At 48.7% G+C, this 17,457-nt stretch overlaps 2 protein-coding genes across 3 annotated transcripts in view; one reads left to right on the top strand and one right to left on the bottom strand.

Moving 5' to 3' along the window:
• The window catches only part of PLAAT2 (phospholipase A and acyltransferase 2), a 73,173-nt gene extending 72,364 nt beyond the window's left edge, over positions 1-809 (top strand). The window contains 1 exon segment of the mRNA XM_032283046.1: positions 487-809. Within this exon segment, the coding sequence (XP_032138937.1) occupies positions 487-588 (102 nt within the window). The 3' untranslated portion in view covers positions 589-809.
• A 6,119-nt stretch (positions 810-6,928) lies between these two features.
• On the bottom strand, positions 6,929-14,516 carry PLAAT4 (phospholipase A and acyltransferase 4). Of its 2 annotated transcripts, none has more exons than XM_032283047.1 (4): positions 14,296-14,516; positions 11,526-11,634; positions 8,496-8,764; positions 6,929-7,542 (listed from the first exon to the last, which is right to left on the bottom strand). In XM_032283047.1, the coding sequence occupies exons 1-4, from the start codon at positions 14,302-14,304 to the stop codon at positions 7,153-7,155; spliced, it is 777 nt and encodes a 258-aa protein (XP_032138938.1). In that variant the 5' UTR covers positions 14,305-14,516; the 3' UTR covers positions 6,929-7,152. The 2 variants fall into 2 exon arrangements, with proteins under 2 accessions (XP_032138938.1, XP_032138939.1); XM_032283048.1 differs by having other exon boundaries at positions 6,938-7,245; positions 14,296-14,411.
• Positions 14,517-17,457: the final 2,941 nt, after the last annotated feature.

Here is a 17,457-nt window from a genome sequence, read left to right on the forward strand (position 1 = left end):
GCCTCAGTCTCCTGAGTAACCAGGACTACAGGTGTGCACCACCATACTTAGCTAATTTTTTTTTTTGTATTTTTTTGTATTTTTTGTAGAGATGAGACCTCTCCATGTTGCCCAGGCTGGTCTTGAACTCCTGGGCTCAAGTGATCCACTCATCTCAGCCTCCCAAGGTGTTAGGATTGCAGGTGTGAGCCACAGGGTTCAACGTATTACATTTTTAACACCCACAGAGTGTATCTGGTTTCCCTCCTTTACTCTGCATATATCACACTATGGCTTTGTTCTTCCATTCACTCTGTGCCCACCAGACATCTCTTCTCGTCTTTCCTGGGTGGCCTGACCTCTTGGGATCCCCTCTCCCAGCCAATATTTGTGACTCGAATGAAGAGGACTGGGCCAGATGGGTCTTTCCTGCACGGTAGTTTCCTGGTGTATGTATTGTGGTCCCCGCCGGATGCTGAGTGTGCTCTCCCTTCTCTTCTGCTGCAGGTCACTGATGCCCACACAACAGTAAGTGTGGTAACAGGTGTCCTGGCTGTCGCAGGCCTTGTGGGCATGCTGCTGTACAGAAGCAAGCGGGAAAGGCAATAAATCCAAGGAATTGTCCCAACAACAACCAATTCTTATGGAAGAATATTGTTTAGCTGGCAGGAGTGCGGTTTGGTTTACTGGCTTTACTGTTTTGTGTTCATCAATCTTTATTTTAATGGAGTTAAAAGCATAGGAACATTTATTTGGGGGAAATGCAGCTTAGTGTGAATTCTATTAAATGCAGCTTAGTGTGAATTGTATTAAAGACACGATTGGGCTCTGCTATGGACTGTATGTTTTTCTGTTCCTCTCACACCCCAAATTCATACATTGAATTGTAACCCACCTGTGGGAAGGTATTGGAGGTGGGGCCACTGGGGGGTAATTAGGTTGTGAGGGTTGAGCCTCTAGGATGGAATTAATGTTCTTGTACGAAAAGGAAGAGACCAGACTGGGCGAGGTGGCTCACGCCTGTAATCCCAGCACTTTGGGAGGCTGAGGAAGGCAATCACCTGAGGTCAGGACTTTGAGACCAGCCTGGCCAACATGGCAAAACCCCATCTCTACTAAAAATACAAAAATTAGCCCAGCATGGTGGTGGGTCACTGTAATCCCAGCTACTCGGGAGGCTGAGGCAGGAGAATTGCTTGAACCCAGGAGGCAGAGGTTGCAGTGAACTGAGATCGCACCACTGCACTCCAGCCTGGGTGACAGAATGAGACCCTGTCTCAGACAAAAAAAAAAAAAAAAGGAGACCAGAGTTCGCTCTCTCCCCACCATGTAAGGACCGAGTGGGAAGGTGGCTGTCTGCAAGCCAGGAAGAGTCTCCAGGTGCTCTCAGCATAGCTGTCACCCTGACAACTGGCTGCCCTGAGCACTTACACCCTCCCTCCCACCACCACCCCCAGGAAGCACAGCTCTCCCCCTGGAGGATGCTTCTGTGCTGCATCTGCCATATTTGGTCCTGTCAGTTTCTTCACAGGAAGTGAGAAAACGAAGGGCCGAGCTGCTCCTGACCTTTCTACCCACTGCTTCAAGCTTGCACTGAGTGATGCTGCTCCAAGGCCCGAGTCTGCGACACCTACAGGGGGCAGACAGGAACTGTCCTGGGACATCAAGCAAGGCAGGGGGTGAGACTGTCCATGCCAGTCTCATCAGAGAACACTCCAGTGGCCTGGCCCAAAGAACTGACTTTTGGGTAAAATTGACTCGAAGGGAATCCAGAGCCTCCACTTAATGGCTGTGTGACCTTGGGTCAGTGGCATAGACGCTGAGCCTGGTTTGCCTTTCTATCAACTTAGTATTAAAGCTGCCCACCTTCCAGGAACTATGGAGATCATGTAGCTTGAGGATGTGGCTAGTGGTTCTGACTTCAGAATGTGTAAACACAGAACAGCTGTTGTGGTCAATTTGGGCACATTGGCCAAAACAGAGGCAGCAGGAGAAGCTGTATTTAACATCCCTTTCCTGCCGAGTGCGGTGGCTCATGCCTCTAATCCCAGCACTTTGGGAGGCCGAGGCAGGTGGATCACGAGGTCAGGAGTTCAAGAATAGCCTGGCCAATATGGTGAAACCCCGTCTCTACTTAAAAAAAAAATTACAAAAATTAGCTGGGCGTGGTGGTGGGCACCTGTAATCCCAGCTACTTGGGAGGCTGAGGCAGGAGAATTCCTTGAACTCAGGAGGCAGAGGTTGCAGTGAGTGGAGATCGTGCCCCTGTACTCCAGCCTGAATGACAGAGCAAGACTCCGTCTCAGAAAAAAAAGTAAAAAATAAACATCCCTTTCTTTGATGAGTTGAAGCTGGAGCCCAGGGCCCCATCCCTGGCCCTTGTTCCTCCACGGTGCACTTTCATGACAGCTTCCTGCTTCTCCTGTGTCTTGTGGACCAATGGTCAGGGCTCTGCAGGAAGGGCCAGGCCCAACCATGGGAACTCCTGATGGTTTGAGTAGATCTTTGCAGGAACTAAGACCCTCCTTGCTAATGTCTTAAATTATTTTCTCTTACCCCAATAGGAGACTTTAAGCCACCCAAGAAAGAGGATAGTAGGGCAGGCAGCATTGAGAGCTCCCTTGCTCCTCTGATGTTCTGGCTGTCTCAGACTCCAGCCACCTTCAGAGCACTTTCCAGTGAATGCGCATAAGCAAAACATTTCGTTGTTCATGAGGCAGGAGGGCAGCACTAGGGCTTCTCTCTGTCCTGCCAGCTGTCCAGTCACTCCTGGGCGGGGAGAGGGACGCTGTCTTCGAGAGTGACACACACAATGAAGGACAATCTAGTCCTACCACACACAGCCCAGGATTCCTGTTTCTTCAGCACCAATCAGTTTTCTTAAAAATTTCTTGAGCTGAGGCCGGATGTGGTGGCTCACACTTGTAATCCCAGCACTTTGGGAGGTCGAGGTGGGTGGGTCACTTCAGGTCATGAGTTCAAGACCAGCCTGACCAACATAGTGAAACCCCATCTCTCCTAAGAATATAAAAATTAGCCAGGTGTTGTGGTGGGTGCCTGTAATCCAAGCTAGTTGGGAGGCTGAGGCAGGAGAATCGCTTTTTTTTTTTTTTTTTTTTTTCTTTTCTGTTTTGATTTATTATTTTTCCTCAGTGCAGAGCAGACAGTAGATACTTGATAAATACTTGTTAAATGAGTGAATGAATGAACTTTCCACTTTACAGATGATAGAAATTAGATTAAGAGAGTCTTTATAACTTCTCTAGGGTTGTATAGTTTGTGAAATGGTAGAAAGAAGTATTTTTTTTCCTACTTTTATTTTAGGTTCAGGGGTACATATGCAGGTAAATTGCGTGTTGCTGAGGTTTAGCATATGAATGATCCTGTCATTCACCACTGCCAAAAATGCTAGTGATGCTGAGCATTGTTTTTTTTAATATATTTGTTGGCCACATGTAGATCTTCTTTTGAGAAGTGTCTATGTCCTGTGCTTATATTTTTAAATGGTGTTGGTTTTCGCTTGTTGAATTAAGTTAGAAGGAAGTGTTTCTTCTGCAAAGTATCTTCTACACCACCACAGTATGTTTTGGGTAGTGGCTACATTTTTGAGATACTTTTACTCATTTTCTCTCCTATCTTAGGTCAGTTACAGACTTATGCATGCCTGAACCATTGCCTCAAAGGCTTTCCTGAAGAGAAATCTCCTTTGTGAGAGGGAAATTTCAAAGAAGCAAAGCTTTGGACAGAAATCTATAACTCTTGTCAAGTCTGCCAATGTTCTTGGTACAAGTAAGATAAATTGTGATTAGCTGAAACAGAAAAGGCGTTTTGTAGAGGAATATCAAGGTGTTTATAGAATGAATGAGAGGGCTAGAGAAGCAGGCTTAAAGCTTAAAGCTCAGGAGGCAGAAGATGCAGTGAGCCGAGACTGTGCCACTACACTCCAGCCTGGGCAACAGAGCGAGACTCCGTCTCAAAAAAAAAAAAATTCTTGAGCTGAAAAACAGCCTGTGGAAGGAATATTGCATTCTCTTTTCAGCCACTTTTATCTATTTATTTTTATTTATTTATTTTTTGAGACAAAGTCTCTCTCTGTTGTCCAGGCTGGAATGCTGTGGCACTATCTCGGCTCACTGCAACCTCCGCCACCTGGGTACAAGTAATTCTCGTGTCTCAGCCTCCTGAGTGGCTGGGACTACAGGTGCCTGCCACCACACCTGGCTAATTTTTGTATTTTTTGTAGAGATGGGGTTTTGCCTAGCTGGACAGGGTAGTCTTGAACTCTTGACCTCAGGTGATCTGCCTGCCTCTGCCTCCCAAAGTGCTGGGATTATAGGTGTGAGCCACCATGCCTGGCCTTCAGCCACTTTTCTTAGCAAAAAGACTTGCTAAGTACTAGGACTGTCCAGAGGTGATACAATCATTTAATGAATTTAATGAAAAAATAAAGTATACATTTTAGTGGAATCTAGTTCATGGAAGTCAGTCCAGAGAGGTCTAGAACTGGTTCAGTGTATTTCTCAACTTTATAGCAACACAATTTTGGTGGGAGTTAACCTTTACTGTGGTGGCCACAACATTTTTTCGAGAAGAGTCGTCATATTTTTTATTCTTATTTTTTACCTGTACTTTTTTTTTTTTTTTTAAAGATGAGATCTCAGGCTGTGGCTGAGGCTGGAGTGCAGTGGTATGATTATAGCTCATTGCAGATTTGAACTCCTGGTCTCAAATGATTCTTCTGCCTCAGCCTCTTAACTGCGACTACAGGCATATGCTGTAAGAGTTAAAGAAAGGAAAGAAACACAAAAAGCAGCTCAACAGTCAAAGACAGGTTTATTTCAAGAATCAACCTGAGAGGGGCTTCTGGTTGATTTCAGTCAGGAATGTTCTTACAAACTAAGGGTATTTAAGAGTTTAGGAAGTGGGGAGCTTATCCTAGGTTTGAAATGTTTCTATGTGAGGGAAAGTTTATTGCAGGGTTAAAATGTCTCTGACCAGAAGAGAGGCTATCTTGGGTTGGCATGTTTCTGGTTGGAAAAAATGGGTTTATCTCAGGGTTGGAATGTTTCTGGCTACGCTGACATGAGTCATTAGGCTGATGTTTTTGGGCTGGATATAGGCATTTTTTTTTTCCAGATCTTGCAGTGAGAGGCAGTTTTTTAATTGAGGGGAACTTAGCATGGTGGTGTTTGTCCAAGATGGTGATGCTCCTGCTCTGCCACGTGCCACCACACCTGGCTAATCTTTTTTAATTTTTAATTTTTATTTTTTGTAGAGACAGGGTCTTACTATGTTGACCCTGTTGTTACCTATGCTGGCCTTGAACTTCTGAGCTCCAAGGAGCTCAAAACCTCCTTTGGCCTCCCAAAGTACTGGAATTACAGTACTTTGTGCGCCCCGTGCCTGGCCCTGTTTTTCTTAACTAATAAATTTATTAATTAAGTAAACCACTATCTTTTTTTCTTTTTAAGAGATGGGATCTCACTATATTGCCCAGGCTGATCTCGAACTCCTGGGCTCAAGCAATCCTCCTGCCACAATCTTTCAAGTGCTGGGATTACAGGTGCATGCTACTGTGCTTGGCTTGTAATCTATTGTCTATTGAGTGCTTATAGTAAGTTAGCTGTTGTGCTTGATGCTATGGTCCCAATGGTACCAAACTTGTACTGCCCCCAAAATTCTGGCAGGGAAAGACACATTAGTAAAATAACCACATGGATCAGTGTTCATTGCAACTCTGAGAACCACATGAAGTGCAGGTACATGGACGCCTGAGACTCCTAATGGGGATTTGACCTAGTCATGGAGGCCAAGCACACCTTGGAAGGGTCTGGATGCTTCCATCGTCCAGCACACTGGAACAATTGATCCTGGACATGCAATGAAGTCTGGGAAGGTAAGTCTTAGATCACAAGAAGTGAGAAAGCCTTCTTCTCTTGCTGGGCCTGGATTCTGTGTAGAGCAGGTGGGCCCTCTGATATGGAGGTAGCCCTGGAGCAAGGCAGGCATGGATGCTTCTGCAATCCCCAAATGGAGCCTGGGATTTCAGCCAGAAATCTGAGCAGAGCCCCCTCTAATTGTAGCAATAAGTTGTTCTCTTTGTTCTTCAACCTTCCAATAGCCCTGAGCTTCCAGGGGAGTCTCACTAATCATTACATACAGCCTGGTCTCCATTGTGTTGGGGGAATTAACGTACCAACCGGGTTGCTCACGCATGAAAAAGTATAGCCCAGGAGAGGGTGATGTCCCCAGTCCTGAAGCAAGAATGATGGTGGCTGCAGTGACCTCATGGAAGTGGCCATTGAGTAGGGTCACTGGTGGCAGGGGCTGGAGTGAGGAAGCACAGAAACATGGGGACCTGGGCACTTCTGGGACCACACCCAGGGCATGCTGAAAGTAGTGGAGGGAGGTTTAGAGGTAGCTAATTCTCAGCATTCCTCCCAGGACCAGCTTGAGCCATGGCAGTTTGGGCATGGAAAGAATATTACTCCATCTTGTAGTCACAGGTGGGTGAGAACTCAGACCTTTGAACTAAAAGAAGAAAAGAGAAATTTCTAAAAAGAGGGCCAGGTGAAGGAGGTAACTGGGAAGATGCTGGTAGATGTCAGGGGATTTAAGCACCCTGTGAGACTATACTGGGAGGTAATTAAGTTTTTTTCACCTTCCTGAGAGTAAAATTAGTGACATGCAATTATGTCGATGTTATGTCTGTGTAGAATGACGGAGACAATTCACTGAACATCTGTTACGTATCAGACATGGTGCGGGGCATCTTGTATGCCTCATCTTATGTGATTCTCCCGACATCACCTGACATGAAATAACTGAGGTTCTGAGAATCAAGAGCTTTCTCTAAGGTCACACAGCTAGAAATTGCTGGAACTACCCAGTAGGTGTTCACTCAATGTTACTTTCCTCCTTTGTAATTTAGAAGTCTACAAAAACATGGTAGAAGTCCTTTCTGAAGGGGTAAATGGATGTTTATTGATCCTTCAGTCTTGTTTCAATTAGATCATCCTTTAGCCAGCAAGAGAAGGAAACAGAGAGGAAAGGAGCTAGAGACAGCCCGAGACAGAGAGCAAGGGTCAGGCTACTGGAGGCGTGGGGAGGCCCATTTCCACTGGGACCTCCACAGCTGCTTCTAACACAGGATATTGTGACTGCTTCAGGTTGTCACTGGTTTAGGTATCTCCCAATCGCAAAAGAGCTTCCAAGAACAATTCCAAGAATAATCATGACCACACCTTTGTCAACCGTGCTTTCCACCTGCAAAGCAAGCAGCTTTTGTTGAGATTCACAGCAAGCCCACGCTGGCACTTTCTCCCTCCCAAGGGCCTGGAACTCCTCTCCCTCTCCTTGCTGTCCTGCCTCCCCTACGGCCTGGCATCTCCTGTCTTCTCCCCTCCCCGCTGGCTGGCTCAGAATCCTCTCCCAGAGAAGCTGTTGGCTGTGTCCCCGGGGTCTCCATTTTTCTGGGCTGTGACCACTTCTTGGTGTTGGGCTTGTCCTGAGAATGGGCTGATGAGATCCTTTTGAGACAGCTTCCAGGTGAGGACATCTGTTCTGATTTGGGGCAAGGAAGAAGGGTTGTGCCTCGCTTCCCAGGGTCAGAGTGCCAGGGGTCAGACTGGGGATTGGTTTGCAGCCTGGGTCCTACCTGAGCTACACCTTTGCACAGGGAGGGCTGTGGCAGAAGCTGAGGGGAGACTTAGGGAGGCCATGGCCATGTGCGTGCCTTGGGGTCACTGTGTACCATTCCCAACTGCAGCCTGGAAACGTCCAGCCCTACTTCAGCCTGAACTCCAACTCCATGCCTTATCTCCACCTGGGCCTCTAGTGGGGCGCCTCAGACATCACATACCACACCAAACTCTTGTTTTCCTTCCCCAAAGCCTCTCCTTCTGCCATCATGCCCCTCTCAGCAAGGGCCCCCATCCATTCAGTCATGCAGGCTAAGGGGCCTGAGCTGCTGCTGGGCCGGCATCACAGGCAGAGACTCTAGAAGGGGACAGCTGGGGTTTGAATCCTGGTTCTGCCACTTATTAGTTGTGTTTTGGGGCAAGAAATGTGAAACACTATGAAGGAGGAAGGGATAGAGGCTGTGCGCAGATCTTACGCACAAATGTTCTTGAGCTCTTACATAGGTTCACAGACCCTGAGTGTCCTGAGTGCTCTTTGGGGGGTTATGGGACCTGTCATGGACCTGCGTTGGCCCAGATTCTCCTGATGACCCACAGAACTTCAGGGGCCATTTTCAGCGTAGGCTTTAGAGGGGAAGGATCCTCAGAGGTCCTCCATCCACCCCCTCCTCTGCACATGGAGAGGCCTGGAAGGGAAGGGACCTGTCCACAGACCCTCTGTGGATTAGAAGCAGATCTGGCATTGGAGCTCAGAGGTCCTGACTTTCAGCCAGTGGGTCTCTAAGAGGCTACATTTGCATCATTCATGGTGATGCAGTGAGCGCAGCCCCAAGCAGACATCCCTAGGGGAGATGGATCATCCAGAGAGGTCCTTACCTGTTTACAGCGGGACTTGCCATATCTCAGCTCGGTAACAAAGTGCTCACAGTTCCTTCTCACAATATTGTACTCCATCTTCTGACCAACCTTCTTCTTCGCAGAACTGATGATCACCTGAATGGGCCGTGGTCTGTACTCACGGTCCAAGCTGTTGTTGACCCGATAGTTACAGCCTTCCACCACATCCTCCAGGCGCTCCTGCTTCACTACTGCATTGCGGTCTAGGACTGACAGGGCACTGGAGGGGCCAGCTCTGGGGTATTCACCTGCAATCAGAGACACACTCACTGGCAGGGGAAGGCGAAGTCGGGAGAGAAGGGCTTGAAGTCTCCACTAGGGAGCTACTGGGGTTTATCCTTTCACATATGTGATTAAAGGCTTCACAGATTTTGCTTTTTTTTTTTTTTGAGGTGGAGTTTCCCTCTTGCTGCCCAGGCTGGAGTGCAGTGGCGCAATCTCGGCTCACTGCAACCTCCACTTCCCAGGTGCAAGCGATTCTCCTGCCTCAGCTTCCTAAGTAGCTGGGATTACAAGCATGTGCCACCACGCCTGGCTAATTTTGTACTTTTAGAGACAGGGTTTCACCGTGTTGGCCAGGATGGTCTCAACCTCCTGACCTTGTGATCTGCCCGCCTTGGCCTCCTAAAGTGCCAGAATTACAGGCATGAGCCACTGTGCCCGGCCCTCTTTTTTTTTTTTTTTTTTTTAAAAATCAAATAAGGTGTGAATGTTTGTTCAGGTCAGCGAATGCCATGATTGTCTGTGGCTGCTACCATATTTCATTCTATGCATGTATATCACTTATGTGACTAATCCCTATTAGCAGTCATTTAGCTATTGGAAAAGTTTTCATCATTATAAACAATGATGGCAAAACATACTTATTACCTGTTCAGCTTTGTACACTTATGTTTCAGAAAAAGATCCAATTCGTTTTTGTACCTACTGTTTCAGTTACCATGCTGTGCTGTTCCATATACTTCCTAATTTAATCTCCTTTTTAATGTTCAAGGAAAATTATCATCTCTATTTAAAAACCAATATTGGTCTGAGAGAGACATTTGAGACTTTTCTGTGATATGAAAAGTCCCAGAATCAGGATGTGAAACTGCTTCTCTTAAGCCCCAAAGGGCAGGATCCTTCCACTGCTCTGAGCTGACCCTGAGGGAATCCTTTGTAAAGTTGGCTGTCCTACCATCTGGCTCAGTTCTAGGCACATAGAGAGGTACAGGAAGAGCTGTCAACCAATGGAGTCTCAATTCCATGCTATAGTGACTCCATGCTATAGTGTTATCTTATTTTTATTAAAATGGATAGTACTTAATGCACACAATAATTAGATGTGTTTCCTCTCTTGCCCCTGTTTCTAATGTCAAGGCTGATGTTTGCACTTAGAACCCACTTAAGAAAATCCTGTTGGCTGGGCACAGTTGCTCATGCCTGTAATCCTAGCAGTTTGGGAAGTCTAAACAGGTGGACTACTTGAGCCCAGGAGTTCGAGAGCAGCCTGGACAACATGGGGAGACCTGTCTTTACAAAAAATACAAAAATTAGCTGTGTGTGGTGGCACATGCTTGTAGTCCCAGCTCTTCAGAAGGCTATGGTTGGAAGATCACCTGACTTGCGCTTGGGGAAGTCAAGGCTGCAGTGAGCCGTAATCACGTCACTGCACACCAGCCTGGGTGACAGAGTGAGACCCTGTCTCAGAGACAGAAAAAAAGAAAACGGAAAAAAAAAAGAAAGGAAAATTGTCTTAAAAAAGCCTCTTTACACCCTGCAAGTCAGGCACAAAAGGGACCATGTGTCCTCATTGCCATGCTTTGTCTTACAAGGTCCTTGAGGGTCATCTGGATTAAGTGTGCTTGATTTGCTATTTTCCATCAATTCAGACATTTTTACAACTCTGTCCTGGGAGTTGAAGATGTCCTGGGAGATGAGGGCTTGGAGAAAACTAGAAAGATGCAAACTTCTTTCTCTGATAGTGATGGGAATGGTTTTGTCCAGTGATGACGTAAATGGTAAAAGAGAACTTCGAAAGTTATACAGTGGCATTACCCTAGAGGACATGAACCTGCCGGCACCTACCTAACTTGGCAGTCTCATTGTCTCATTTCTGCATTGTTGTCGTTGATTGAGATGATGTCTTGCTCTGTCGCCCAGGCTGGAGTGCAGCGGTACCATTCTGTGATCTTGGCTCACTGCAACCTCCACCTCCTAGGTTCAAGTGATTCTCCTGCCTCAGCCTCCCGAGTAGCTGGGATTACAGGTGTGCACCACCACATCTGGCTAATATTTGTATTTTTAGTAGAGACGGAGTTTCACCATGATGGTCAGGCTGGTCTTGAACTCCTGACCTCAAGTGATCTGCCCGCCTTGGCCTCCCAAAGTACTGGGATTACAGGCGTGAGCCACTGTGCCTGGCCTCTGCATTTGTTTTTTTACCCTTTCATTGACTGTCCATACATCATTTCCTTCATTCTGCTTTTAACTGGGTATGTCATCTTGCTGCTTCTGTTGTTAATGAGGTAAATAAATCATTGACCTTGCTTACTGTGCATTTGTATGAGAATTTTTTTTTAAATGTATAAACCTGTGAGAATTGCCTCCGTTAAGGACTCTTAAGTACATAATATCAAGACACTTTGTTCTGTGAAAACATATGAGGCAAAGGATATAATATGGAGGACCATTATTCTTTTTCAGAAACTTTCTTCTTTGAGACCTCAGAAACCTGGCTGGTTTAAGTTGTATGAGGCTCTGCAAGCCAAGGTAACTGACTTTGAGCTAGAGAGATCCCAAGGCTGAAGCAGTCCAGCTTCACTGCGGGAGGCAACGGTCTCTTTTCCTATTCTGCCAGGACTGACGGAATCCAGTGTCTACTGCATGGGACATATGTGTACAGTCTCATCAAGCATCCTCTAAGAAGAATGTGTCTCCTAACTCGTTTCCCTTGCTTAACTCTCTTTCAGTGGCTCTCGTGATCCCATTAATAAATATTTTGAAAATTATATATTCATCAGTCCTTACTTGGAGGAGCCAGATGGATCACGTAGCCGTCACCCACATAGAGGGCCCAGTGCTGATAGCCAAGGCGGAAAATCTCAATCAGGTCTCCAGGTTTCAGCTCTTGGTGTGGCTGCAACAAAAAAGTCAGAGATGGTGTATACGACCTTGTAGGCGAGAGCAGAGACCCTGGCTAGGGGAGCTGCAGCTCGTCCTGGAGACGCCTTGCTGATGTTCATGAGCTCCTAGCTCCCATGAGATCTCCAGCCCTGCTGTCACTTTTAGAGGCTCTCCTCACTTGGGGCACCGGGGACTGGAAGCCTTGAAAATGATACTGCAGGATGGGAGAGACAAGGACCATATGGGCGCCTGTGTGGCACGCTGCGTGCAGTGCGTGCCGTGCCGTGCGTGCCTGCCGTGCCGTGCGTGCCTGCCGTGCCGTGCGTGCCTGCCGTGCTGTGCGTGCCTGCCGTGCCGTGCGTGCCTGCCGTGCGTGCCGTGCGTGCATGCTGAAGATGCGGATGTGCGTGTGTCCTGCGGAACCCGCATGGACCAGCACTTGCTCTGAGGCCGGGAGCAAGGCTGGGAAGGTGAGTCTTGAGCTCTCCGCCCTCTGCAGACTGACCCTTGGTTTCTCATCACTCCTCGTCCCCTGTGCCTATCCATGGCCCTGAGAGCCACCTCCTTCTCAGACCCTGCCGCATCCAGCTTCGGGACACACATCTCTTGGAATTGACGCTCTGGGAGACAGGAGCTCACAGCAAGAGCTGGGGGCTCTGCACTCACAGAACAGGCCTTTGTGGGAACTTGCCCTAAGATAACTGCACCCTCTCCACAGTCCCAGGGGAAGGCATGATCATCCCATTGCACAGGTGGGGAAACTGAGGATCAGAGAGGTGGAGGGGTTTGCCTGAGGACACCCAGCTGGGAGGCGGCCAAGCTGGGTCTTCCCTGAGCACCCCTCACCCCGGTTCCTGTCTCTCCCACCTTCTTCCCCTTTCTCAACTCCTCCCCACTTTGCCATGTCTCTCTGCAGGGTGTAACAGCCTCATGGTCAGAATTTTTTCCATTCCACGCTCTCTGTGCCTGTCCGCAGTGGGGGTGACAGCCTCCTCTTCCCTCATCCCAGGATGTCCCATCATAGACCTGGGGTCTGCTCACCTCTGCCCTCTTCCTCATGCCAATAATCAGTCACTAAAACCAATCATGTGGACTCCAAAACCTTCTCCTGGTTGGTGTCCTTTTAATATCCCACCCAATGACTTGGTTCAGACAGCCCCATGCCTGCCTCTGTGACCCCTACAGCCGCCTGACCAGCCCCCGCCTCCTGTCCCTGCCACTCCATATCCAACCCCTCAGGACCCAAGGCAGCCTTCCCAAGGGCACATCTGGCCATGACCTTCCTTTGGCCTCAGGACTCAGGACACAGCCTGTGGGCAGCTCCAGGCCCTTCCTGACCAGCCCTTCCTCACCCTCCTCTCCCTCCCTGGGCTCTGCACCTGCAGGCCCACTGAGCGACATCCCAGCCCCTCCCACAGCCCTGGCTCTGGCCTCTGCTGCTTTGCACATCTGGGTCTCTCTGCCTCCCTCATTTCCCTGCACCCACTCTTTCTCTTCCCCTCCCTCAGACCCCCTCACCTGAGAGGCTGCCCTGATGGCCCCAGCCTGGGTCAGCTGACCCGCCACCCTACTCCCGGGGCCTTCGCTCCTCTCTGCAGGAGTCAGGTTGAGCTGAAATTCCTTCTGCCTGTCGGTATGCACCTCTGGTCTGTTGAGCTCCAGGCAGGCAGGATCCTGTGAGCTCCTCCCTCCCTCCTTCCCTCTATCCCTCGATCCCTTCATCCCTCCCTCCATCCCTGCACCTCCAGGATCCAGTGAAGGATGTGGCATGGAATGGGGCAAAGGAAACGGACATGAAAGAGGGAGGGGAAAGGAGCAGGGCCAGGACTCCTGCCCAGCTCCTCCTCTGTGCATCAGGGCCCCGCAGGACCCAGAGATGGTCTCCATGTGGGGAGAGAGAGGGACTTTTAACCATAATGCTGACTGTGTAAAACCACAGTCAAGGCACTGGCAGCAGCAGCTGGTGGCCAATGAAGTATGAGCTTTGGCCTAAATAAAGAAATAGCTCCCTGTTAACAGCCCTGATTTGTTTTGGCAGCAATAAAGCCCTTCCCCAGAATCAGGAGGTGCTGTTGGAGTGGGCTGCCCTTCAGAATTTGCAAGACTCTTTACTGGAATAGTTTCATTTCTAGTAATAGCCTGAGTTCAGCTCTTCCTTTTCTGTCACACACCACTGAGCTCAGCCTGCTCTCTCTGGAGCTTCTGCCCGTCGGTACATGGGGGCTGATAGGAGGAGAGATTTCAGCATTCAGAATGCTGCTGAGAATTCACCTTTAAAGAGGGTAATACTACAGAGGAACGAGGAGAGAGAAAGCACTGTTTGGAGTTAAGGAATTGAGTCCCATTCTCAGCAGAAGCAGATGATGGTGGCATTTGCTCACTTCCCACCACCCAGGATCACCCACCTGACCACAGCCTTCTCCACTGGCACCCCACAGCTCTCTACTACATGGGGGGTCTGTGCCAGATACACAGAGGAGGTGGGCTCTACTCAGAGCCCCACTGTCCAACTGGACGGTTGCACTGTTAAAAGACAAATACAGTTTTCTATGACAGCCTTCTAAAGGCAAGCTCTGGAGCTGTGCCCCAGGCCAGGAGCCCAGACTGAGGCCTTTCCAGCGCAGAGCTGCCCACCTGCTGTAGAGTCAGTAATGCAAAGTTCTGGGAAACTTACCGAAGCCATCTTGAAGCCAAGGTGCGGTCTGGGGCTCTGCTGTTTGTGGATCAGCTTTTATACTGAAATGGAGAATTTCACTTTCACTTTTGATATTATTTTACCTCCCTTAAATACTAAACACTGTTCAAGAGAGACAACTGTTTAAAAATGAGATATTTCTTTAGATGAAAAGACTCAGACTTTCCAACACAAGCCATGGACTCACTGGTGCTTTAAAGCCACCTTACGAGCAGCGAGAGTAGAAGGGGAGCCCTGAATTTTCTGCCCCTGCTTGAGAAATAAAGGTCTCTTGTAACAAGAACCCTGGGCAGCTCTTCCTACCCCAGGAAGGGGAGGGATTTGGAGGCAGGGAGATGTCAAACCTCAGTGCACCCCATAGGACATTGTCTTGTAATGACACCCAGAAAATAAGGGGCAAGAAGTCTCTGGGGAAGACCAGAGGAGGTGCTTCACAGCATGGAGATGGCCTGGAGATGAGGGTACCTTAGGCTACGTGGAACACAGGAGCTCATGGCTCCATAAAAATGCATGTGGCTGCAAGAAGCTGAACTAAACCCAAAGAGGCTTCAACACCCTGGACACCCGTTGTTTCGGTAACAGAAAGGCAGGAAGAGGGTGGCTCAGGTTGGGTCTAGTGGCTCACCAAGGTCAGCAAGGACTCAGGTAGGCTCTCTTATTGCACTGGTCCTGGCTCTGCACTGTTGCCCTGCAGGGACTCCCATGGCTGTAGCAGCCTCGAGTGGCCCATTTTTCACCTGGCAATGCCCAAAAGATGGAGGGAAAGATTATTCTGATCATTTGTCTTTTTTCAGGGAGTAAAGTCCCTTTCTCCATTGGCCAGAATTGCGTCATATTTCCACACCCAACCAGTCATGGGCAAAGGGGAAGGGGCCACCCTGCTGGGCTGAGCCCCGCCCAGTGCATCACCTGGACCTGTGGGAGGGGCTCCTGCTGCTCAGGGAGCCTCACAGCCAGGGAGAAGGTGACAGACAGTGGGGCGTGTGTGCAGAAAAAGCTGCTGCCTAGGGAACCAACACCTGAGACACAACAACTTGTTTACCATCTGCCATAACAAACAGGTTCATTCTAAGGCTACCAAAAATGCTGGAACTGGTTCTCATACAATCAGTCTGCTTCCGTATAGCAGCAGGCAGGAAAAATGGGAGACGAGTGACTCCTTGGAGCCTGGAAGAGAAAATGGCAGGCCTGCGGAGGTGGCAGAGCCCTTATCAGAGACAATTCATGCCTGGGAGCCCCAGAAAAGGCACCCCCTTTCATCAGCCCCCACTGCCCCCAGGATCCCTCGATCAGATAGCGCCCTAGACTTACTGGTCCAATGAACATTGGCCCCTTTGTCTTCTTTCTTCCTTGACCCCAGGCCTGGTGCTGTGCATTCTGTTTCCAGGACAGCTTCATTTGTAAAGGAAATTTAAGGGTCACTGATCATATACCTCTCTGTATTAAGGTTATATTCAACATGGAAAAAGAAAAAAGAAGAAAGTAAGCTGCAAGTCCTTGGCTTTTACAAGTAGTATCACTGTGGGTGGTGTCTCCGCTCTCTTCATGTCAGCTATCTCCTCTTGAAGAGGCAGGGTGTCATCTTTCAGGTCTGACAGCCTGTGAATCTGTGGATCTGGAACTACAGAAGGATTGGGGACCCTGATCATACCTGGCCCAGCTGGAGTCATATCCATCAAGAGACTCAGGCTCTGAGGCCCAACTTCAGGTTAAAAGTTGCCAGATGGATTTTCCAGCCCAGTTTGTGCCTCTTCCCTCCCCAGCTCCTCTGGTGCCTCACCATTCAGAATGTCACCCTTGCCATGCCCTTCTTGCCTTCTTTCCTCCTCAGAGCTTTGCTGTCAGGTTTGATCTGCATTTGAGCTGTTCCTGACATTGATACATCCTGAAAAATATTCAGCAAAGTCTGGGATTTATTCCACGTCTTTGCCCCTCAGCTGTTTCTAGGGTCCTCTCTATGCTGACCAGTGACAGATCAGAGTGTCACCTCTGGCGTCAGCTAGGAGAGAAGAGAAGATGTCTCAGGGAGGAGGGGGTGCTGGCCCTTGCATTGCTCCATAGGTGAGCAAATGTGAGGGGTCTGTTGTGAGACTCAACTCTGAGATGACACGACACACTGGTGCAAAGCCCAGCACACAGATGGACCTCACCTTGTATCTTTATTCAGTAGGTATCTTCTGAGCACCTACTGTGGGTCAAGCTCTGTTTAGGCACTCAGGATCTATGTGTGAACACAGCAGATAAACACGGATAACCGTTGTGGATCTGACGTTGGAGAGCCAGACATTTAGTGAAATGGATATTATGTTAGACGGCCAAATGTTGAGAAAAATGAAGGGAACGGGGATAGGGTGTGATGAGGAGGTGCAGTTTTCAGTAGAGTGGTTCGGGACAGCTTTACTGAGCTGACTTCTGAGTAAGGAACTCAAGGGGGTAAGAGAGTGAGCCCTTCACATGTACATGGGAAGAATGTCTTAGACAAACAAACAGTGGTTGCTGAGGCTTTGAGGCTGCATGTGTCTGGCAGGGTATTTAAAGCCAGGGAGCAGCTCATAGGGGATGACAGCAGAGAGGTGACAAAGTTTTGATCTATATGGGGTCATTCAGGCTGTTGTGAGGGTGCTGATTTTTACTCTGAATCACATGGGAGCCCCCTTGACTACACAGGAGAATTGACTCCACAGGCAATAGCGCTGGCAGTATTCCCACAACCGTGGCAGCAGGGTGGCAAGAAATGATTGGATTATTGATATATTTTGATGGCAGAGTGTATTAGTCTGCTTGGGCTGCTATAACAAATACCACACATTGAGTGGTATGAAAATACATTTCTGGGCTGGGCACGCTGGCTCACACCTGTAATCCCAGTGCTTTCAGAGGCCTAGACAGGTGGATCACTTGAGCCTAGGTGTTCAAGACCAGCCTGGCCAACATGGCAAGGCCGTCTCTACTAAAAATACAGAAAAAAAATTAGCCAGGCATGGTGGCATGCACCTGTACTCTCAGGTACTTGGGAGGCTGAGATGGGAGGATCGCTTGAGCCCAGGAAGTCAGGCTGCAGTGAGCTGAGATTGCACCACTGCAGTCTAGCCTGGGCAACTGGAGTGAGACCCTGTTCCAAAGCAAAACAAAACAAAATGA

Source organism: Sapajus apella, unplaced genomic scaffold (assembly GCF_009761245.1).
Source record: "Sapajus apella isolate SASKATOON/1434 unplaced genomic scaffold, GSC_monkey_1.0 scaffold14, whole genome shotgun sequence".
Lineage (NCBI taxonomy): Eukaryota > Metazoa > Chordata > Mammalia > Primates > Cebidae > Sapajus > Sapajus apella.

Coding starts and splice junctions, on each gene's coding strand:
- PLAAT4 (XM_032283047.1), bottom strand. Junction 8,765..11,525: donor GATCCATCTGGCTCCTCCAA/GTAAGGACTGAT, acceptor CTCTGATTGCAG/GTGAATACCCCAGAGCTGGC. Junction 7,543..8,495: donor GCAAGTCCCGCTGTAAACAG/GTAAGGACCTCT, acceptor GCCCCAAATCAG/AACAGATGTCCTCACCTGGA.